Genomic DNA, 23,840 nt, shown 5'->3' with positions numbered 1-23,840 from the left:
AGGTCAAAAAAAATCATAGATATAATTATGTGGTCTTGCATTTCCACTGTAAATTTCGAATTGAGAAACTCCAATAAAAATATTTAATGCAGTATTACTTATAGCTATTATCGTGTAAGGTCATTTGTTTGGTATGCATTTTTGATTCATTAAAAAAAAGTTCATATGGATGGCGACTTCTTTCTACATCTGAAAGTTTCCTATGTGTAAACCTTTAGCAGGAAGAAAGACTTGGCTGTTACACTCAAACATAGATGATTTACATGGTATCATTTATGAACAATCTGCTTATAGGTGAGTTTTTAGGCCATCTGACCCAAAGGGTCAGGATGACCTATAGTCATGCACCGTCCGTCGTCGTCCGCCGTGCGCCGTGCGCCATGCGTAAACTTTTCATTCAAACAACTTTTTCTCAATAACCGTAAGGCCACAAGTACTCATATTTGGCCTGTAGCATACTGGGATGAAGGGCTACAAAAGTTGTGAAAATTAATGACCTTGACCTACTTTCAAGGTTACAGGGGTCAAATAGGCTAAAATCTTTGAACAACTTTTTCTAACTAACCGAAAGGTCCAGGGTACTCATATTTAGCCTGTAACATGCTGAGATGAAGGGCTACCAAAGTTGTGAAAATAAATGACCTTGACCTACTTTCAAGGTCACAGGGGTCAAATAGGCTAATATCTTTGAACGACTTCTTCTAACTAACCAAAAGGTCCAGGGTACTCATATTTGGCCTGTAGCATGCTGGGATAAAGGGCTACAAAAGTTGTGAAAATTAATGACCTTGACGTACTGTCAAGGTCACAGGGGGTCAAATAGTCTAAAATCTTTGACCAACTTCTTCTAACTAGCCGAAAGGTCCAGGGTACTCATATTTGGCCTGTAGCATGCTGGAATGAAGGGCTACCAAAGTTGTGAAAATAAATGACCTTGACCTACTTTCAAGGTCACAGGGGTCAAATAGGCTAATATCTTTGAACGACTTCTTATCAATAACTGTAAGGCTCAGAGTACTCATATTTAGTCTGTGGCATGCTGGGCTGAAGGCCTACTAAAGATGTGCAAATCAATGACCTTGAATAACTTTCAAGGTCAAAGGAGTGAAATAGGCTAAAGTCTTTGAACGATTTCTTCTCAATAACCATAAGGCCCAGAGTACTCATATTTAGCCTGTAGTATGCGGGAATGAAGGGCTACCAAAGGTGTGAAAATGAATGACCTTGACCTACTCTCAAGGTCGCAGGGGTCAAGTAGGCTAAAATCTTTGAACGACTTCTTATCAATAACTGTAAAGCCCAGAGAACTCATATTTAGCCTGTAGCATGCTGGGATGAAAGTCTACCAAAGTTGTGAAAATGATTGACCTTGACCTACTTTTAATGTCACAGGGATCAAAATGGCTATAATCTTTGAATGACTTCTTCTAAATAACCGTAAGGCCCAGAGTACTCATACTTGGCCTGTAGCATGCTAGGATGAAGGGCTACCAAGGTGGGAAAATAAATGACCTTGACCAATTTTCAAGGTCACAGCGGTCAAATATGCTAAAATCTTTGAATGACTTCTTCTCAATAACCGTAAGGCCCAGAGTACTCATATTTAGCCTGTAGCATGCTAGGATGAAATGCTACCAAAGTTGTGAAAATGATTGACCTTGACCCACTGTTAATGTCACAGGGGTCAAATAGGCTAAAATCTTTGAACAACTTCTTTTCAATAACCTTAAGGCCCAGAGCCCAGATTTGGACTGTAGCATGCTGGGATGAAGGCCTAATAAAGTTGTGAAAATGAATGACCTTGACTTAATTTCAAAGTCACAGGGGTCAAATAGGCTAAAATTCTTTGAATGACTTCTTCTAACTAATTAAAAATTCCAGGGCACTCATATTTGGCCTGTGGCATGCTGGGATGAAGGTTACCAAAATTGTTTAAATGAATGATTCTGACCTTCTTTCAAGGTCACAGTGATCAATTAGGCTAATATCTTTTATGTACTTCTTCAAACTAGCTGAAAGGCCCATGGTATTCATCTTTAGCTAGTAGCATGCTGAGATAAAGGGCTACCGAAGGTGTGAAAACTATCAAGGTCAAAGTCAACTATCAAGGTCACGGGGGTCAAATATTCTAGAATTTTGAATTTTGAACTTCTTCTCAAGTTCTGCCAGTGTGATTTAGCTGAAACTTGCATGAAATGATCCTGACATGATCTCAACCAAGTGTTGTTATATTTTATGTTGATCTAAATTGCAAGATGGCCACCACACCCGCCATCTTTAAAATATATTTTGAACTTGTTCTTAAGTTCTAACAGTGTGATTTTGCTGGAACTTTCCTGAAATGATACTGACATTGTCCCAACAAAGTGTTGTTATTTGTTGGGTTGATCCAAAAACAAAGATGGCCACCATAGCGGCCATCTTGAAAACACATTTTGTACTTCTTCTAAAGTTCTACCCATGCAGTTTGGATGAAATTTGCATAAAATGATCCTTACATGGTCCCGACCAAGTGTTTTTATTTTTTAACTATGACATATCTAATTAGTTTCCTATACGGCTATTGCTAAGGTAGTCAGATGACGGTTGACCCTTGAGCCTCTTGTTGATATCAGTCTTACCTTAATTTTACTGCAAAATGTGGGTTTGCTAGTGACGCATGCATGTTTGTTCAGGAACATTTTATTTGTATCATGCTTTGTACTTTGTATCCAGAAATAACTTCTTTAGAATACAGTTTTAACTTCAAGAAATTTTTCATTTATCAAAAATTGCAGTTATAGCAAATTTGTCTAAACATATCCAATGTGAATTTGATTAGTTCACTGAAAATTATTTTGATAACTTCTTGATACCTTGAGGCAAATAAGAGTGTTTCCTGTGTAATTCAATAAGTATTATTTAATTGACAGGACAAAATGAAACGAAAGTTTTCTGTAGAAGAAGGAGACCATGTGACATTAGTTAACGTCCTGGCTGCTTTCCTGAAGGTCAGTGGACTGTTCTTGGTAACATGTTCATTATTAATCATAAATCTATAACAAATATACACACAAATGTTTGACAGAGATTCATAAAACATTACAATTTTAACTCATTCAGCCCTGAAATTCCCAAATGGACTATTCCAGCCTTTGAATGAGAAGAATCTCACTGTGTCTTCAGGGGTGAACAGGTTATGGACAAAATAATCAAAACAATAGTAAAATACAACAGATGTACATAACATGTTTAATGATTTGTAAATTCCATTTCTCACAGAGTAATTTATTAATGAATAATCAAAAAGAGCTTAAATGTATTTTCAATATTAATCACTTACCCAAGGTTTGAATAATTTGCGGGATGTATAGGTTTGAAATTTTGTCGTTGTTTTTGTTAACAGTATGGTAGTAGTAAAAAGTGGTGCCATGAATACTTCTTAAACTACAAAGGTTTAACCCGTGCCGTCCAGATCCGGGACCAGCTCACTCGACTCCTCACAAGGTTTAGCATTCCAATCGTATCCTGTGAAGGTAGGCCACTTTTGTATTCCTGTAGTCTTTATTTTCAGCAAGAGTTACCTTTCCTTCTGCTGAAGTATAGACTGTACATGGTTGTATGGAGCAAGCCTGGTTGTGGAGACTAAGTTACAAAGCTTTCTATTACAGAATGGCTACCAATGATGTTTTGCAGTTTCAGATAGGAATTTCAGAGAAATGTTTAGAACCTTTACAATGTTATTGGTAGTGGCAGAAGATGGAGGGGCAAGAATGTTTTATTTCTAACACACTTCCATTAGAAATCTTGTGCATGTAACTTTGAAAAAGATTGATTGAATTCTTGTGTGCTAGCTTTGTACTGACATAAGGCAAATTACCATTGTATGAAGTCACTAAGTGCATTTTTACCATAACTGACATCACATTGTTACTTTGTCCTACCATCAAATTTAATTTTATATTAACTTGTTTAAGCAGGTTTGAACTAATTCATCCTTTTGGGAGTAAAATTCTTCAGTATTCAACGTCTAACTCAGTCATTGTCCTCCTGTTTCTTCTTATGATTCAGATAGATATTTGCACAATGGCTAGCTTATCATTGATTACTTTACTACATCCATATTTTTAAATTTTTATTGAAATATCTTGGTTAAGTTTTGGGTTCTCACAGAAGTCAGAGTTGAAACCCCTCTCTTTCAAAAGTGCAAGTATAATTACTTATCCCTCAAATAATTATCTGATGCACCTTATTCAATTATGTGATGTGACATTAAGTTTAAATTTCATAAGAATGTGTAAACAGGCATTAAAATAGCCCTTCATTTCCATGAGGGTTGATCAAGCCATCATTGGTAATAAGGTACTGGTGCAGTTGTAGGTCAGTCAGGATGAATGCTTATTTACCATCAAACGATAGAGTGATGTGGTGACAAATGGAGTAATCTAGTAAATGTCTTGAGAAGAAAACTACCTGCCTCGTGCTATTTTATAGTGTGAAAACGATAAAATCAGACTTACGGTATTACAGAAAGTCTCTCATTTGTTAGATAAAAATGAAAGTGCTTGCAGTTTTGGTTGATCGGAATTAGTTTAAGCTCGCTAGGGAGTATCAGAGTTATAGGCTATGAATGTTATAATGGGTGTGAGATGGCAGGTGATATTAACTTACAACATGGAAACTGGGGTGATTTTATAAGGAAAGCTCTTCATATGTATAATAAAGCCTTCAATTAGTATAATCCTCATTTTAAATATTATTAAATGATTCACAGGTACACAGATGTTCTCAACATTCTAACGTAACTCTGAAGTTATCTTAATTTGCTCACAGAAGATCTCAACCCCAAATTTACTCTTTAATTGATCCTAACAAGGAGATCTAAACTTCCAACTTACTTTTAATTGACCCAAAGAAGATCTCAATCCCCAACTTACTGTTAGTTGACCCAACAAATATCTCTACACCCAACTGAACACAGAGTATTTCAACCTCAACGAAACAAAACAGAGATTTTTATTAACATAACAGTAATTAGGACCTAAACTTTATTAGACATATACCTGTGGTTGAGCAGGTTTCAGGTTAAAATAGACTTCTTATAGATTTTCTTTGATGTCTGTTGTATCCTTAATGAAGGAATTCCGAATATCTTTCATCTATAGTTTATATTTCAACTTAATCCAGAATGTTCCAGGTCTATATGATCTTCAATTAACCCAGCCACCAGAACCAGGCTAAGCTTGGGCTTTTTTTGTTGTCTATACTAACTGTTCACAGATCCTCTTTTAAGTTTTTCGGCGTCTGAAATGTCGGATCATTTAGACGTTTATTCACTGTACAGAATTAATGAATTAATTGGATCCTGCCAAGCTTTCTCTTCTGTCTAGGATGATAATGAGAAATATCAGTGGACGCAACTCGAGCCAATGGGTCTAGTTCCTTTATCAATTTTTATAATTAAGAGGTTTTTTATTTATTAAAAATGACATATTTCTATAATAGTCTCATCATCATTGAACGTGGTGAAGAAAAAAATTGTCCAAAAATATGTTGCCCATGTGCGCCCTTTCTAATGAGTCCCTTCACATCAGCTCCCATCATGTCATCATTCTTCATTGTGTCCCATCATGTCCAATTGTGTCCTATCATGTACCATTGTGTCCCATTGTTTCCCATTTTGTCCTATCATGTACCATTGTGTCCCATTGTTTCCTATCATGTACCATTGTGTCCCATTGTTTCCCATTGTGTCCTATTATGTACCATTGTGTCCCATTGTTTACCATTGTGTCCTATCATGTACCATTGTGTCCCATTGTTTCCTATCATGTACCATTGTGTCCCATTATTTACCATTGTGTCCTATTATGTACCATTGTGTCCCATTGTTTACCATTGTGTCCTATCATGTACCATTGTGTCCCATTGTTTACCATTGTGTCCTATTATGTACCATTGTGTCCCATTGTTTCCCATTGTGTCCTATTATGTACCATTGTGTCCCATTGTTTACCATTGTGTCCTATTATGTACCATTGTGTCCCATTGTTTCCCATTGTGTCCTATTATGTACCATTGTGTCCCATTGTTTACCATTGTGTCCTATCATGTACCATTGTGTCCCATTGTTTACCATTGTTTCCTATCATGTACCATTGTGTCCCATTGTTTACCATTGTGTCCTATCATGTACCATTGTGTCCCATTGTTTCCCATTGTGTCCTATTATGTACCATTGTGTCCCATTGTTTACCATTGTGTCCTATCATGTACCATTGTGTCCCATTGTTTACCATTGTGTCCTATCATGTACCATTGTGTCCCATTGTTTACCATTGTGTCCTATTATGTACCATTGTGTCCCATTGTTTCCCATTGTGTCCTATTATGTACCATTGTGTCCCATTGTTTACCATTGTGTCCTATCATGTACCATTGTGTCCCATTATTTACCATTGTGTCCTATTATGTACCATTGTGTCCCATTGTTTCCCATTGTGTCCTATTATGTACCATTATGTCCCATTGTTTCCCATTGTGTCCTATTATGTACCATTGTGTCCCATTGTTTACCATTGTGTCCTATCATGTACCATTGTGTCCCATTGTTTCCCATTGCGTCCTTTTCCATCATGTCCTACATGGTTAACACTCCTAATTATTTGTATGTTTGATCTCGGTTCCAGAAAAAAAATGTATTGTGTTGAGATTTTAAGTTTACCAAGATGGTCATGTCATTAAATTGAACTTCCGACTTCTTTCTCTTTGACATCAGTGAGCTTCACTTACAAGCATTAGTCCAAAGTTTCAATCTGGAAAAATAAAAAGCATCCCGTTGTCAATTGCCCCCAATTTCCTGAAGGTAGTTTGGTTGCCATGGAGACCTGAAGTCTAACACCAGTGGATAGCTGACCAAGTGTTATCTGTAGCATCTGTCACCATCCTTAAGTGTAGCAAACATTTTTACAACATTGATCTTTGATTTTAAAACACTTTGATGAATCAGAGGTTGATTGGAGGTGAGTAGGTCATTAAGTGGAATCAATACATTTTATTTATGTTTCATGTGCACCAGGTTGCATGTAATGATTTGAATTTAACAGAGTAAAGTGTTATATCCTGTTATGTTTAGATAAGAAGGCAAAAAATAAAAATGAGACTGCAGTGGCAGACATGTTAAGGTATTAATATGTAATAGTCCTTCCTTTTAGGGTCACAAGATCAAAATTCACATGCAGGATACTTATCAGTATTGAGGTTATTGACTGTAGGTTTTCCTTCTGATACTCTGGCTTTCCTTTTACCACCCAAACCTGGCACATGACTCTTGCCATTGAAAAGGACTAGTAACAAACAAGATTTAAAAGTAAAAAAAAAAAAAAAATTATGAACACTTTTTGTTGGTTCTCCTGCAGACCAATGGACAGGATTTACATGTACTTGATAAATAAGATACACCAGCTTTGTACATACAAAGGGAGTTTTCAATATTGAAAAGTCATATGTACAATCTAAAAAAGCACCAGAACTGGGTTCATGATAAAGGTGAATGAGTTTATATGTGTGTGTCTAGACTCAAGAGAAGAATTACAGTACTTCAGTCTGAACTGGCATCGTTTTACAGATTTTATCCTAAACCACTTTTAATGATCATTGTTTTGAAAGAAAACTATGTTATCTTTTTTTAGTGAAGTGGTTTTGCTTCTTCAAACCTGTATCATGTCTTTGTTGAGGTGTATTTAACAATGCTGTAATAATTCAATTGTTTTCTCAAATATACTTTGGGTGGAAAGTTTTGCTACGACATGTGGCTGTTCATGACCTTTGTTACACATGAGGGAGCTGTTGTCGTTGTTTGCATAATTGCACTTAAATGTGAAGTACAAGTGGCTCATTCCCATCATGAATCAGTTCATTATAACAGTGCAAAAATGATTTGTTTGCAGAGATTTGTGTTGCAGTTTTAGAATCTCTAGTTTCATGTTGTACATATTTCTGGTATACCAGACGTATATGAATACCAGTATTGGAGATATTTGGACCTTTGGGAACTCTTTTGAGAGTCGTAAGCGTGGCTCCGATTTCTTTGGGTCAATTAACTGTCACCGCTACCACATCCATTGAGGTTCCAAACAGGAAATAGGCATTCTGGGAGTGAATCTTGATTTGCATGACTTCATGTCTGCCACTAAATGTCATTGATATATATCACTATCTACTGTATCTTGTTTTTCTGGTATTTATTATCTTTTTACATGTTCTCAAATACATCTAATGCGTTTATGTAATGTAGTATATATATTAGAGATAAAAAAAATTGATTTCACAACTGGTGGTCAGATTTCACTTTAACTTTGCTATCTTGTCTTACGGAAATTAATCTCACATTATTTAAGTGCTTATTCAGTGAAAGTATTCTGAGACCACCTAGGTTTCATCCTATGTCTGTTATCAATGTTATATATGTGTTTTATAGCCCATCTCGTTCAGCATCAAGACCATTATACGAGAAATAAAATGAGTATTTTTTTGACACCTGCCTACATGTTTCTGCCATGTTTTTTTTTTTCTGATGTGAAGTGAGCCCATCAGATCTTAAGTGTCTGGAACCACCTATGTGTCCTGATGCTCAAGACCCGCGTCTTGGGGGTCCATGATCGGACTATCTCTATAGTAATAAAAGTTTGTGATGTTTGTTTGCCAAGTCACTTGGGTGAGAGTTATGTAACCCAATATCTACTCACGTTTTTTCTACAACAGGGCCGTTTTCTCCCCAACAGATACCTTGATAGTGCTTACTGATATCATATCATGTATAAGTACACTTCAAATTTATTCTGTAATTTAATTATTTCATTTGGAATTAAATCTGAGATGGTTGCTATTTATTTTTTATATATGTTACTGGGACCAGCAAGTTTTTAACCATTGTGTCCCATTGTTTCCTATCATGTACCATTGTGTCCCATTGTTTACCATTGTGTCCTATTATGTACCATTGTGTCCCATTGTTTACCATTGTGTCCTATCATGTACCATTGTGTCCCATTGTTTCCTATCATGTACCATTGTGTCCCATATTTTCCCATTGTGTCCTATTATGTACCATTGTGTCCCATTGTTTACCATTGTTTCCTATCATGTACCATTGTGTCCCATTATTTACCATTGTGTCCTATTATGTACCATTGTGTCCCATTGTTTACCATTGTGTCCTATTATGTCCCATTGTGTCCCATTGTTTACCATTGTGTCCTATCATGTACCATTGTGTCCCATTGTTTCCCATTGTGTCCTATTATGTACCATTGTGTCCCATTGTTTACCATTGTGTCCTATCATGTACCATTGTGTCCCATTGTTTACCATTGTTTCCTATCATGTACCATTGTGTCCCATTGTTTACCATTGTGTCCTATCATGTACCATTGTGTCCCATTGTTTCCCATTGTGTCCTATTATGTACCATTGTGTCCCATTGTTTACCATTGTGTCCTATCATGTACCATTGTGTCCCATTGTTTACCATTGTTTCCTATCATGTACCATTGTGTCCCATTGTTTACCATTGTTTCCTATCATGTACCATTGTGTCCCATTGTTTACCATTGTGTCCTATTATGTACCATTGTGTCCCATTGTTTACCATTGTTTCCTATCATGTACCATTGTGTCCCATTGTTTACCATTGTGTCCTATCATGTACCATTGTGTCCCATTGTTTACCATTGTGTCCTATTATGTACCATTATGTCCCATTGTTTCCCATTGTGTCCTATTATGTACCATTGTGTCCCATTGTTTACCATTGTGTCCTATCATGTACCATTGTGTCCCATTGTTTCCCATTGCGTCCTTTTCCATCATGTCCTACATGGTTAACACTCCTAATTATTTGTATGTTTGATCTCGGTTCCAGAAAAAAAATGTATTGTGTTGAGATTTTAAGTTTACCAAGATGGTCATGTCATTAAATTGAACTTCCGACTTCTTTCTCTTTGACATCAGTGAGCTTCACTTACAAGCATTAGTCCAAAGTTTCAATCTGGAAAAATAAAAAGCATCCCGTTGTCAATTGCCCCCAATTTCCTGAAGGTAGTTTGGTTGCCATGGAGACCTGAAGTCTAACACCAGTGGATAGCTGACCAAGTGTTATCTGTAGCATCTGTCACCATCCTTAAGTGTAGCAAACATTTTTACAACATTGATCTTTGATTTTAAAACACTTTGATGAATCAGAGGTTGATTGGAGGTGAGTAGGTCATTAAGTGGAATCAATACATTTTATTTATGTTTCATGTGCACCAGGTTGCATGTAATGATTTGAATTTAACAGAGTAAAGTGTTATATCCTGTTATGTTTAGATAAGAAGGCAAAAAATAAAAATGAGACTGCAGTGGCAGACATGTTAAGGTATTAATATGTAATAGTCCTTCCTTTTAGGGTCACAAGATCAAAATTCACATGCAGGATACTTATCAGTATTGAGGTTATTGACTGTAGGTTTTCCTTCTGATACTCTGGCTTTCCTTTTACCACCCAAACCTGGCACATGACTCTTGCCATTGAAAAGGACTAGTAACAAACAAGATTTAAAAGTAAAAAAAAAAAAAAAAATAAATAAATTATGAACACTTTTTGTTGGTTCTCCTGCAGACCAATGGACAGGATTTACATGTACTTGATAAATAAGATACACCAGCTTTGTACATACAAAGGGAGTTTTCAATTTGAAAAGTCATATGAACAATCTAAAAAAGCACTAGAACTGGGTTCATCATAAAGGTGAATGAGTTTATATGTGTGTGTCTAGACTCAGAGAAGAATTACAGTACTTCAGTCTGAACTGGCATCGTTTTACAGATTTTATCCTAAACCACTTTTAATGATCATTGTTTTGAAAGAAAACTATGTTATCTTTTTTTAGTGAAGTGGTTTTGCTTCTTCAAACCTGCATCATGTCTTTGTTGAGGTGTATTTAACAATGCTGTAATAATTCAATTGTTTTCTCAAATATACTTTGGGTGGAAAGTTTTGCTACGACATGTGGCTGTTCATGACCTTTGTTACGCATGAGGGAGCTGTTGTCGTTGTTTGCATAATTGCACTTAAATGTGAAGTACAAGTGGCTGATTCCCATCATGAATCAGTTCATTATAACAGTGCAAAAATGATTTGTTTGCAGAGATTTGTGTTGCAGTTTTAGAATCTCTAGTTTCATGTTGTACATATTTCTGGTATACCAGACGTATATGAATACCAGTATTGGAGATATTTGGACCTTTGGGAACTCTTTTGAGAGTCGTAAGCGTGGCTCCGATTTCTTTGGGTCAATTAACTGTCACCGCTACCACATCCATTGAGGTTCCAAACAGGAAATAGGCATTCTGGGAGTGAATCTTGATTTGCATGACTTCATGTCTGCCACTAAATGTCATTGATATATATCACTATCTACTGTATCTTTTTTTTCTGGTATTTATTATCTTTTTACATGTTCTCAAATACATCTAATGCGTTTATGTAATGTAGTATATATATTAGAGATAAAAAAAATTGATTTCACAACTGGTGGTCAGATTTCACTTTAACTTTGCTATCTTGTCTTACGGAAATTAATCTCACATTATTTAAGTGCTTATTCAGTGAAAGTATTCTGAGACCACCTAGGTTTCATCCTATGTCTGTTATCAATGTTATATATGTGTTTTATAGCCCATCTCGTTCAGCATCAAGACCATTATACGAGAAATAAAATGAGTATTTTTTTGACACCTGCCTACATGTTTCTGCCATGTTTTTTTTTTTCTGATGTGAAGTGAGCCCATCAGATCTTAAGTGTCTGGAACCACCTATGTGTCCTGATGCTCAAGACCCGCGTCTTGGGGGTCCATGATCGGACTATCTCTATAGTAATAAAAGTTTGTGATGTTTGTTTGCCAAGTCACTTGGGTGAGAGTTATGTAACCCAATATCTACTCACGTTTTTTCTACAACAGGGCCGTTTTCTCCCCAACAGATACCTTGATAGTGCTTACTGATATCATATCATGTATAAGTACACTTCAAATTTATTCTGTAATTTAATTATTTCATTTGGAATTAAATCTGAGATGGTTGCTATTTATTTTTTATATATGTTACTGGGACCAGCAAGTTTTTTGTATTACTACAAATTAAAAAGGAAAATTTTGACAGGTTATACTGCATACATGTATTCTGTATTTTTTTTATCGCATAATCCGCATATTATCCAGTGATTTCGCCCATGTAATATTTTTGCATATGTCACCTGGAGCAATTTTCATTGGCTGGAAATCCATTGTGAAGTAAAAAAGAAACAATAAAAAAAAAACAAAGAAACATAAGAAAAATGATGTGACATCAGGATTACAAGGACGATAGGAAAAAATGGTGGCCTCTGCTGGATTTTCGGGGTACGTTTTGACGTGAAATTCTTTGTTATGTAGGTATTTGGAGTTACGTGATAAAAAGTATCTTAAATTTGTGTTCATTTCATATGAGATTTTATGAAACTTGTCTCGAAGTTTTAATTTTTGCTCGCCAAGGCTCGCAAAAATAAAAACTTCTTAGACTTGTTTCAAAAAATCTCATATGAAATGAACACTCATGTAAGATCCTATATATATTACATAATTACCTCCCTAATGGATTGGTATCCATTTTGATGTCATTCATTTGTGAGCAAAACTCGGCTTGGTTTCTCTGAAAAGTATGACATTACCCTCAGAAATATGTGATGTCACATTCAATAGCTACCTGCAAGGGCAGATAACTTTTTGATATGAATTACGGAATGTATATACTTATTACTGTATATCTGTATTGTTTATTAATTGAAATTATTTAAATGACCCTGTAAAATCGAAGTGGTACACTACTCTTTTTATATATATAATGCAGTCCTATACCGTATTTCACCGCAAATAAGACCCCCCTCCCAGAGAAGAAATAAAGGTCAAAAGTGGTGGGGGGTCTTATTTGCGGACAACCCGCCTGATAACATCGATCTATGAGGTCGCCATCTTGGATTTTTTAATGTCCTGTCATTGTTGTAACAGTCATATGACAGATGGGTAATAGCAAGATGTTCAAGTATCAATAATAATAATGAAGACGTGTGAGTAAAATTAAATCAAATGTTATGACAAATTAAAATATAAACAATACTAGGGCAGTTGTAACGTAAGTCTGAAAGGGAAACGCACATTTTTGCAAGAGTCACGCGGACATTCACCAATGAATCAAAACGAAGAAACAGCATCATAAGCAATGTCACTTTAATCCAGAAGTTTTAATAATCGTATAGTTATTTAAAAATATTCAAATTAGGTTATTGTTTACGATCACAACTACATCTCTGTCTTAGTAAACACGTGAATCGGAAGGACGATCGCCGTTCAGACTCAGGCCTATTTAAAATTCACTGCAAACGTTTACATATCAAATTTGTTCATAAACAGAAGAATTTACGTACATTCTTCTCAGCCAAATGAGCAAACGATCGTGATTTAACTTCAACGTGCCGACATCATGCACTGATGCAGTTGTTTGTAACATCGTTACGCACATGTGTAGGAAAATGGCGCCGGGTTGAAGCCATACTTTCACATTTTCACACCGCGTCGTGTTTGGGAATTTGATCGGTATTGCTATTGATACGACGATAGTTTGATAATATTTCAGATCTTAATCCAAGTATTAACTGCATTAAAACATCGTAGCAAGTATTTTTGTATCCAGAGTAAAATACGAAACTTTGCGGCTAATCATATTATACTGACTGCGTAAACAAAACATGGCGGCCGAAAAGTAAAGCATGGTTTCTCCAACTGATCGTGAACTACAGGTACGTTACGTTCACAAATAAACATATTTGAAACTGTAAATGCCTTAAGTAGATATTTTAGGTAATGATTGTATTGAGTTAGAATCCACGACTGCAGAAACGATCTGCATCAATGACGAATATCTTTGCCGATTCATGTAAAAAATGACAAGCCGTACGAACACTAAAACGTGTTGACCATGCCGATAGGAAGTGTTCATAGAAACATATATCGGCGTATTTAGCTGAAAATAGCCTCCAATTAAATATGAGCACTGTTCACAATTCTTATTTATTGATAATTAAATTAAATCACCCGTGAATTAACTTGAATTAAATGACAAAAATAACAAGCACACAAACAGTTGTTTACTACGTGATTTTTCTATGCCGATAAAACAAACAAAAAGAAGTTCCGATACAAAATCATTTTGGTGATATCTTTAATTACTCCATTGCTCAAATCCATCATCCAGTAAACTGAAAAATAGGTGGGGGGTCTTATTTGCAGACATCCCCCCTAAGTCTGAAAATGTGTCAAAATAGGTGGGGGGTCTTATTTGCGGGAGGGGTCTTATTTGCGGTGAAATACGGTAGATGCAGATAACTGTGTGCAAATTATCAATGTGTGTATGAATTACTTCCCAAGTAAATTACTGGTACTGTTTAGAAATTAAAGAACAAAAAACTTAATCAAAAATGCTTAGATTTCCTCATTAGATATTTAATGAAATTAAGTGTTCATGGTATTTGGTATGCCTGCGACTACTGGAATGTTTAAGTTAACTTTGGCAGGATCTCTAGCCTTGGTTGGACATGTTCCAAATTTTATAGTTTAATTTTCAGGAAGATTAAGAAAATTAGAGAGGTGGAAGGTATGTTCATGAACCTATTTACTTTCGTGAGATCGTCCATCTTTTATAAACTGTGTTAGAACGCTGTTAGGATAACATAGAAGGACAACTTTATATTTCTCTTTGTCTATTTAATGCTATCTTACTTTGTAAATTTAAACCATATGTCATTTTTTTTATGGCTGTTGTCAAGGATTTGTATCTGAAACAACCAATTATATTCATAGATAAAGTTGTAAATGAAAATTCGTATGATACCAGTATTTTATAAAAACGAGTTAAAGTCTTAACAGAAATATCTGCATTTACTTATCATAACTCACAAAAATGATAACTGAATTAAAGGTGTATATAAAATGTTGTAGGATATAAAAACAAACCTTTCTCCATGATTGATTAAAATTACACGTATATGTGAAAACTGAGGGGAAAAGAAATTTGTTTTGACATCTATAAATCCTGACAAAATGTCATTTTATATCTTTTGACATTGGAAGGTCAGGTTACATAATTCATGACACACATGCAAAAACATGAAGTTGGCGAATTCACTTCATAACCGATGAATTTTGTGATAAAAAATGTTATTACTGACTGTAAACGACCCTGAAATATTAAAATTCATGCATGGTAATAATTTCTAATCTGCATCGTGCTCGGTTTTGTTGGTTTATGCACTGAATGGCAGTAGATAAATGGAGAGTGTCAGTGCTTAATTACACGTGTTTTAAGGGTGTATGTTGTACATCATGATGGAGTATTAGATGTATAGTATATACAACAGTAGAAAGTCTTCCATTTTCATGTTTGTTCTTTTATTGATAATCTAAAACAGAAAAACAAAAACAAAATAACAAAAAAAAAAACAAGAAAAAATTGAAAAAACAACAACTTGCAACACAAGATAAAACACAAGTTTTTAGCCCACCATCATCAGATGGTGGGCTATTCAAATCGCTTTTTGTCCGTGGTCCGTCCGTCCTTCCGTCCGTCCTTCCGTCCGTCCGTCCGTTAACAATTCTTGTTATCGCTATTTCTCAGAAAGCACTGAAGGGATCTTTCTCAAATTTCATATGTAGGTTCCCCTAGGGCCCTAGTTGTGCATATTGCATTTTGGGACCAATCGGTTAACAAGATGGCCGCCAGGCAGCCATCTTGGATTTTGATACTTAAAGTTTGTTATCGCTATTTCTCAGAAAGTACTGAAGAGATCTTTCTCAAATTTCATATGTAGGTTCCCCTAGGGCCCTAGTTGTGCATATTGCATTTTGGGACCAATCGGTTAACAAGATGGCCGCCAGGCAGCCATCTTGGATTTTGATACTTAAAGTTTGTTATCGCTATTTCTCAGAAAGTACTGAAGGGATCTTTCTCAAATTTCATATGTAGGTTCCCCTAGGGCCCTAGTTGTGCATATTGCATTTTGGGACCAATCGGTTAACAAGATGGCCGCCAGGCAGCCATCTTGGATTTTAATACTTAAAGTTTGTTATCGCTATTTCTCAGAAAGTACTAAAGGGATCTTTCTCAAATTTCATATGTAGGTTCCCCTAGGGCCCTAGTTGTGCATATTGCATTTTGGGACCAATCGGTTAACAAGATGGCCGCCAGGCAGCCATCTTGGATTTTAATACTTAAAGTTTGTTATCGCTATTTCTCAGAAAGTACTGAAGGGATCTTTCTCAAATTTCATATGTAGGTTCCCCTAGGGCCCTAGTTGTGCATAATGCGTTTTTGGATCGATCGGTCAACAAAATGGCCGCCAGGCAGCCATCTTGGATTTTGATAGTTAAAGATTAATATCGCTATTTCTCACAAAGTACTGAAGGGATCTTTCTCATATTTCATATGTAGGTTTCCCTAGGGCTCTTGTTGTGCATAATGTGTTTTTGGATCGATCGGTCAACAAAATGGCCGCCAGGCTGCCATCTTGGAATTTGATAGTTAAAGTTTGTTATCGCTATTTCTCACAAAGTACTGAAGGGATCTTTCTCATATTTCATATGTAGGTTTCCCTAGGGCTCTTGTTGTGCATAATGCGTTTTTGGATCGATCGGTCAACAAAATGGCCGCCAGGCTGCCATCTTGGAATTTGATAGTTAAAGTTTGTTATCACTATTTCTCAGAAAGTATTGAATGAATCTGTCTCAAATTTCATATATAGGTTCCTCTATGGCCCTAGTTGTGCATATTTCGATTTGGGACCGATCGATTTACAAGATGGCCGCCAAGGAGCCATCTTGGATTTTGATAGTTGAAGTTTGTTACTGCTATTTCTCAGAAAGTACTGAAGCGATCTGTCTCAAATTTTATATGTAGTATGTTTGCAAAAGTTTGAAAAGCAGAGAAAAGATCCCTCTTTCCATTGTCAGACATAGATCATTCTTTGGTGGGCGCCAAGATCCCTCTGGGATCTCAAGATAAAACAAGTTTTTACCCATCCATGTACATCCCATGCCCGCAATCCTTGTTGCATGCCATCCCATCCTGCCTGAATTTCTTATGGAGGCAGGGACTAGTTAAGAATCTTACATTGGCCTGTCAGGTGGACAATGATATCTCAACACGAGTGAAAGATTTTGGCTTGCCAACCAGAGGCCTAGGCTTGCCAAGGGTTGGGGGTTGACAGCCGAAAACTTTCACTGTAATTGAGACATACCTGTCAACATGACATACCCATGTTAAATGCTTTTTCTCCCATACTTTAACGAAACATTATGAAAATGAAGTCATATAGAAACATTTCCAAAGCGCCACCATCATAGGAACATCGCAATGTGTCAAAATTAATGACGTTGCCACCGATAATCGCTGCATATAATGTTGACGTCACATCGATCATGTCTAGTGGTCTGGATGTGAGCTGTCTTTTCCCTACCCCGGGCCAGTAAAAGACAGAGTTATCTTTCCCCTACCAACCGTGGGATATCCCTGTCAGATACGGGAGAAATGGGAATCTACTGTTTTACAGGACTTGATTTTAATTCATAATGCATGTAAATGCTTCCTATTCTTATAACATATCAATGATGTGGTAATTGATTAAACAACTGAAGGGATGCAATGTAATACAGTGTTCAGAAGTACAGATTATAGAGACTGAAGTGAGGTTCTGACGTAATCTCCCAGGGATATCTCCATCTGTTCATTAAAGCAATCATTGATATCATTCTCTACTCAATATGGGGTCTTTTTGTAATTGCTTGCCAAATTATTTAGGGCACACCCGTCTATTTTCAGACTGTGGCTGGACTTCTACCATACCAATGTCCCATTTGTGTGTCTTGAAAAGCAAAGAAATCACCCAGGGACGGCCAGGACATTTCATTTGAGCTGCTAATTATATAATGCTCTAAAAAAATTTTTTTTTTTTTTTTTCATTATCAATTTTTTGATGTCACATTCATATGTCATACACAATTTTAATTACAATAAAAAGATTTTCCATAAAGAGAAAGCTTATTTGTACACAAGAAGTCTACATCATTTACATGAAAGATATAGCAATGTAAGGGATTTGGTTAAATACAAAATGCTCCATAGTTGGGCATTCATTAATTGTCTTGTTTTGATGAGGTATAGCTGTCAGCCACTATATGTAAGGTAATCCTTTCACAAAACACAGGTATTGGCCATGAAATGTGAAATATTTCGGTACTTTCACCAGTAGATAACAAATATCTCATGAAAGATGTGCACTCATTTAATTAAATTGCCATTTACAATTAAAATGAATACTGTATTATACTTTTAGAAGTTGGATATATATTACAAATTCACACTTCTACTGTAATTAAATCATCAAAAATGTAAATCACACAAAAATTTTACACAAGAAAGTATTTGGAGTTCGAGTGCAAACAGTTCTGTAAGCATTGTGTAACATTATAGAATGGTTTTGTCATAGGAGGGGTCAAACATTTCAATTATAAATGGAAACAAAAATCAATAGCAGTTGACCAGTCTGTTATAGACATATGTATCTCCAGGTTTTGACATCTTTATCCTGTCACATGATCTTGTAATTTTACCGCTTGCCAGGCATACAGACAAGCCTATGCTCGCGCACCCACGTTTTCATTCAATATTGTATGAAACATTGTAGCATGCATAGTTACATGTGGTACCCAGTCATTTGGATTGACAGCGGGTGATCCGTCTGTTTCATTGTCGTGGTCATTCCACTCCTTCGAGTCAAAAGATGGAAAATAGCCATGTAAAGTCCTTGTCAGCTACTTGTGTTGAAGTGTCAATGATTTGTAGTAAAATATCAATTGAATCAGAGGTTGATTTTATGATCTTGTCATGTTCAGTTTTACCATAAATGTATCATTACTTAATGTTATCATACACCCCCTCCGTCTAGCTGTCCAAATGACAGATTTCCAATCACTGCTATGATTATACTTTAAACTGTTTTTCACCTTCACTCATTACAATTGCATTATCCATGTTTAAAATGGCTGCGCCATTAAAAGAATGTTACAAAACTTTTGGTAACTCCAGACGTCAGACCACCATGTACTTTTGTGAAGTCACGATTATTTACCAGTAGCTGTACCTTTGTAATTTCAAAATCACAAACAAAAGTGCACTTTTGAAATCAGGTTTCAGATTAAAATTTCAACTGAAAATAAATGTTCTTTAATCCAAAGTTACCTGAACTTTGTCGAAAAGGATCTTACAGAATTTCAAAAGTACTTTTTGAGTATATAAACAAATCATGAAAGCTTAATGTTGAAGTGAAATACAAAACCTGTGTAAATGCACCTGTGACTTTCAGTTTCGGCATAAATATCCAAGTACATTTCCTGAGCTGTAGGGTGGGCGATATGACTAATAGTCATGATTGCTTGACAAACTCTCATTGTAAAAACAATGGATTCTTTAGAGCAAAGTCTTCACATTAATAAAAACACAGCAGCATTTGGTGGGTTCTTAAACCGTTCCTCTTAGCTGTGATAATTGCTGAAACATGCAGCTCAGATTCTTCTCAGCTATTTTTTTTCCCAATCTCAAAAAGTAATTTTACCACCTGGTATGTGCATGTACAAGAGAGTTATTGGGGTTGTGGATTTAAAAGTATTTATCATGTCTGTTGGGACATTGTGGAGAGTTTCCTTTGTCTGTTGGGGACAAAACGTGTTGCCCATTTTTAACACAGAAATCATTGCGGGATTTGCCAGTGTCTGCAAGGGACATAAAGCCTTGGGCATATATCCAACAGAGACAAAAGTTTCTCTGGGACAAAATGCATTAATTGGAGGTTCAAGGTTTGAAAGACCAATGTTCAAATTTTGAATATTTTGTAAACTTCTTTTATGAAATAATAAAGCAAAATTAGAATTGAGAAAATGGCTATAATCATAGGTCAAGATCGTTGTGTCAGAAGTCAAGGTCACTATGTCACAATCATCAATTTTATTGCTAAGAGTTACTATTTTGCTCATAATTCATAGGATTTTTGTGATTTCATTATGATATTGTACAGAAAAGGACAGGATTTAATAGATTTTAAGTAAGGGTCAAGGTCATTGTCACTGCATGAACAGATAAATCACATATATCTTATGCTCCCATTATGAAATTGAGGTGTGGTGGGAAAATTAGTGTTACCCACGTCTTGTAATTTGTTGTATACATAGGTTACTATTTCTGTCATAATATCCACCCTTGACTGATACATAACACAACTGAAGGCTCTGTGTGAGACAACAGATGAGACAGGTAGTTTGGTCCTTTAACGTACATCAGAGGAATTCAGTAACATAAGGTACAGGATATTGTTTTGAAGTTTGGCTCTTTGTAATCTCCAAAGGAATTATAGGTTTATGATTTGGCAGTTTTTTCTCCTGAAATGCCTTTTGTTTCACCATATAGTCTAGGCCTGGATATATATAATGATAGTGATAGTAACCTCTAGAATATCGAAGATGTGTTTTATACATCCTGTTCGGTTGTATGGAGTTCAGATTTCATATGGGATATGCATGCAAGTACATTCAGGTCTTTTTAGACATTTCCAATTTTATATAACATGTAAACAATTTAAGCGGAATAAATGAAATGTTTGTAGAAATTGCTGTCTAAACAATGATTATGTAAGTCACTCTATGACAGCTAGCCTGGAACTTCCGTTTCTAATCTGTGAACCAAAGTTTGATGTTTGTGTAACTTTATCATAAACATAATACAAGTTAGCAGCAAACTGTCAGTGTAGAAATATCACAATGAATTTACCTCCTGTTGTGTTGGAATTTGAAAGTGTAATTTAAGTAAGGAAGAGAAGATAGGGATGCAGTTTATGCTGGTATTTAGTAGGAAGGGTCAGCGAAAGGAACAGAATGCATGAAGGTGCATATTCCCCGGTAATCTTGTATTTCTGTCTATGTGTCATTATTTACAAAGAGCTTAAGTATATAATTAAATGTTGGTTACCATTAATGAGAAGAATGACAGTAATTTTGGACTTTTACCAAGGTCACTTAATTGTCAAAGACCTCATCTCTATAACCAGTAGGTGAAGAGATGTGATACATACAGTTTGGTTTTATTGGCTTAATGTCCAATTAACAGTCAGGGTTATATCAGGATATGCTAGCTTTATTGATGGAGGAAAGCCGGAGTGCCCAGAGAAAACCTACCACGTGGCAATATGTCGAAAAATCTTAACTAATCAGCCACCACAGCCATGCATATTTGATATAAGAGCTGAGTCACCAAGTTGAAAGACGTACTACATAATGATCTTTTAAGGTCTCTTTGTACAAACTGTTTTAAATGATTTACCATATTTGACCCAATAAGAAACAAATTTGAACTTACCTTTCATAAAATTATCTACAAAGTTAGCCATAAACCAATTTGCAAAAGAAATCAGTAAGAAAACCATCATAGTTTTCTTATTTTCAGTGTATTTAATTCAAAGTGAAATTGAAGCCTATAACCAACATTTGTTCATATCTGATTTTTAGGTCATCTAGTCCCACACCAGGCTCTGATTTCATGAAACAAAAGCGGAGACTGAAAGTTTCCCCATATATTTCTGATGCTCTGATACTGGCCTCTGGCATTTTCCCCATATATTTCTGATGCTCTGATCCTTGCCTCAGGCAGTTTCCCCATATATTTCTGATGCTCTGATCCTGGCCTCTGGCATTTTCTCCATATATTTCTGATGCTCTGATCCTGGCCTCTGGCATTTTCCCCATATATTTCAGATGCTCTGATCCTGGCATCTGGCATTTTCCCCATATATTACTGATGCTCTGATCCTGGCCTCAGGCAGTTTCCCCATATATTACTGATGCTCTGATCCTGGCCTCTGGCATTTTCCCCCATATATTACTGATGCTCTGATCCTGGCCTCTGGCATTTTCCCCATATATTACTGATGCTCTGATCCTGGCCTCTGGCATTTTCCCCATATATTACTGATGCTCTGATCCTGGCCTCTGGCAGTTTCCCCATATATTTCTGATGCTCTGATCCTGGCCTCTGGCATTTTCCCCATATATTACTGATGCTCTGATCCTGGCCTCTGGCATTTTCCCCATATATTACTGATGCTCTGATCCTGGCCTCTGGCAGTTTCCCCATATATTACTGATGCTCTGATCCTGGCCTTGGCATTTTCCCCATATATTTCTGATGCTCTGATCCTGGCCTCTGGCATTTTCCCCATATATTTCTGATGCTCTGATCCTGGCCTCTGGCATTTCCCCCATATATTACTGATGCTCTGATCCTGGCCTCTGGCAGTTTCCCCATATATTTCTGATGCTCTGATCCTGGCCTCTGGCAGTTTCCCCATATATTACTGATGCTCTGATCCTGGCCTCTGGCATTTTCCCCATATATTTCTGATGCTCTGATCCTAGCCTCTGGCATTTTCCCCATATATTTCTGATGCTCTGATCCTGGCCTCTGGCATTTTCCCCATATATTACTGATGCTCTGATCCTGGCCTCTGGCAGTTTCCCCATATATTACTGATGCTCTGATCCTGGCCTCTGGCATTTTCCCCATATATTTCTGATGCTCTGATCCTGGCCTCTGGCATTTTCCCCATATATTTCTGATGCTCTGATCCTGGCCTCTGGCATTTTCCCCATATATTTCTGATGCTCTGATCCTGGCCTCTGGCATTTTCCCCATATATTACTGATGCTCTGATCCTGGCCTCTGGCAGTTTCCCCATATATTTCTGATGCTCTGATCCTGGCCTCTGGCATTTTCCCCATATATTTCTGATGCTCTGATCCTGGCCTCAGGCAGTTTCCCCATATATTTCTGATGTTCTGATCCTGGCCTCTGGCATTTTCCCCATATATTACTGATGCTCTGATCCTGGCCTCTGGCATCTGCTTGCATTTCCCCATATATTACTGATGCTCTGATCCTGGCCTCTGGCATTTTCCCCATATATTTCTGATGCTCTGATCCTGGCCTCTGGCATTTTCCCCATATATTTCTGATGCTCTGATCCTGCCTCTGGCATTTTCCCATATATTCTGATGCTCTGATCCTGGCCTCTGGCATTTCCCCATATATTACTGATGCTCTGATCCTGGCCTCTGGCATTTTCCCCATATATTTCTGATGCTCTGATCCTGGCCTCTGGCATTTGCCTCCCCCATATATTACTGATGCTCTGATCCTGGCCTCTGGCATTTTCCCCATATATTACTGATGCTCTGATCCTGGCCTCTGGCATTATTTCTGATGCCTGATCCTGGCCTCTGCATATATATTACTGATGCTCTGATCCTGGCCTTGATTATTCTGGCTTTCCCATATATTCTCTGATGCCTGGCCTCTGGCATTTTCCCCATATATTTTCTGATGCTCTGATCCTGGCCTCTGGCATTTTCCCCATATATTTCTGATGCTCTGATCCTGGCCTCTGGCATTTTCCCCATATATTTCTGATGCTCTGATCCTGGCCTCTGGCATTTTCCCCATATATTACTGATGCTCTGATCCTGGCCTCTGGCATTTTCCCCATATATTTCTGATGCTCTGATCCTGGCCTCTGGCATTTTCCCCATATATTACTGATGCTCTGATCCTGGCCTCTGGCATTTTCCCCATATATTACTGATGCTCTGATCCTGGCCTCTGGCATTTTCCCCATATATTACTGATGCTCTGA

At 36.7% G+C, this 23,840-nt stretch overlaps 1 protein-coding gene across 2 annotated transcripts in view; it reads left to right on the top strand.

Annotated features, from left to right (window-relative positions):
* LOC138315374 (probable ATP-dependent RNA helicase DHX35) overlaps positions 1-23,840 on the top strand; it is a 182,590-nt gene that overhangs the window by 28,256 nt on the left and 130,494 nt on the right. The window contains exons 20-22 of one of the 2 annotated variants that reach the window (XM_069256352.1): positions 2,913-2,990; positions 3,386-3,515; positions 17,927-18,079. In XM_069256352.1, coding sequence (XP_069112453.1) covers positions 2,913-2,990; positions 3,386-3,515; positions 17,927-18,018 — 300 coding nt within the window. In that variant the 3' untranslated portion in view covers positions 18,019-18,079. Of the gene's footprint in view, positions 1-2,912; positions 2,991-3,385; positions 3,516-17,926; positions 18,080-23,840 lie in introns of those variants that run through there. The other variant, XM_069256351.1, reaches the window with a different exon arrangement.

Source organism: Argopecten irradians, chromosome 2 (genome assembly GCF_041381155.1).
Source record: "Argopecten irradians isolate NY chromosome 2, Ai_NY, whole genome shotgun sequence".
Taxonomy (NCBI): domain Eukaryota; kingdom Metazoa; phylum Mollusca; class Bivalvia; order Pectinida; family Pectinidae; genus Argopecten; species Argopecten irradians.
Note: the sequence above shows the minus strand (reverse complement) of the source record. Positions and strands in the feature narration are given on the sequence as shown.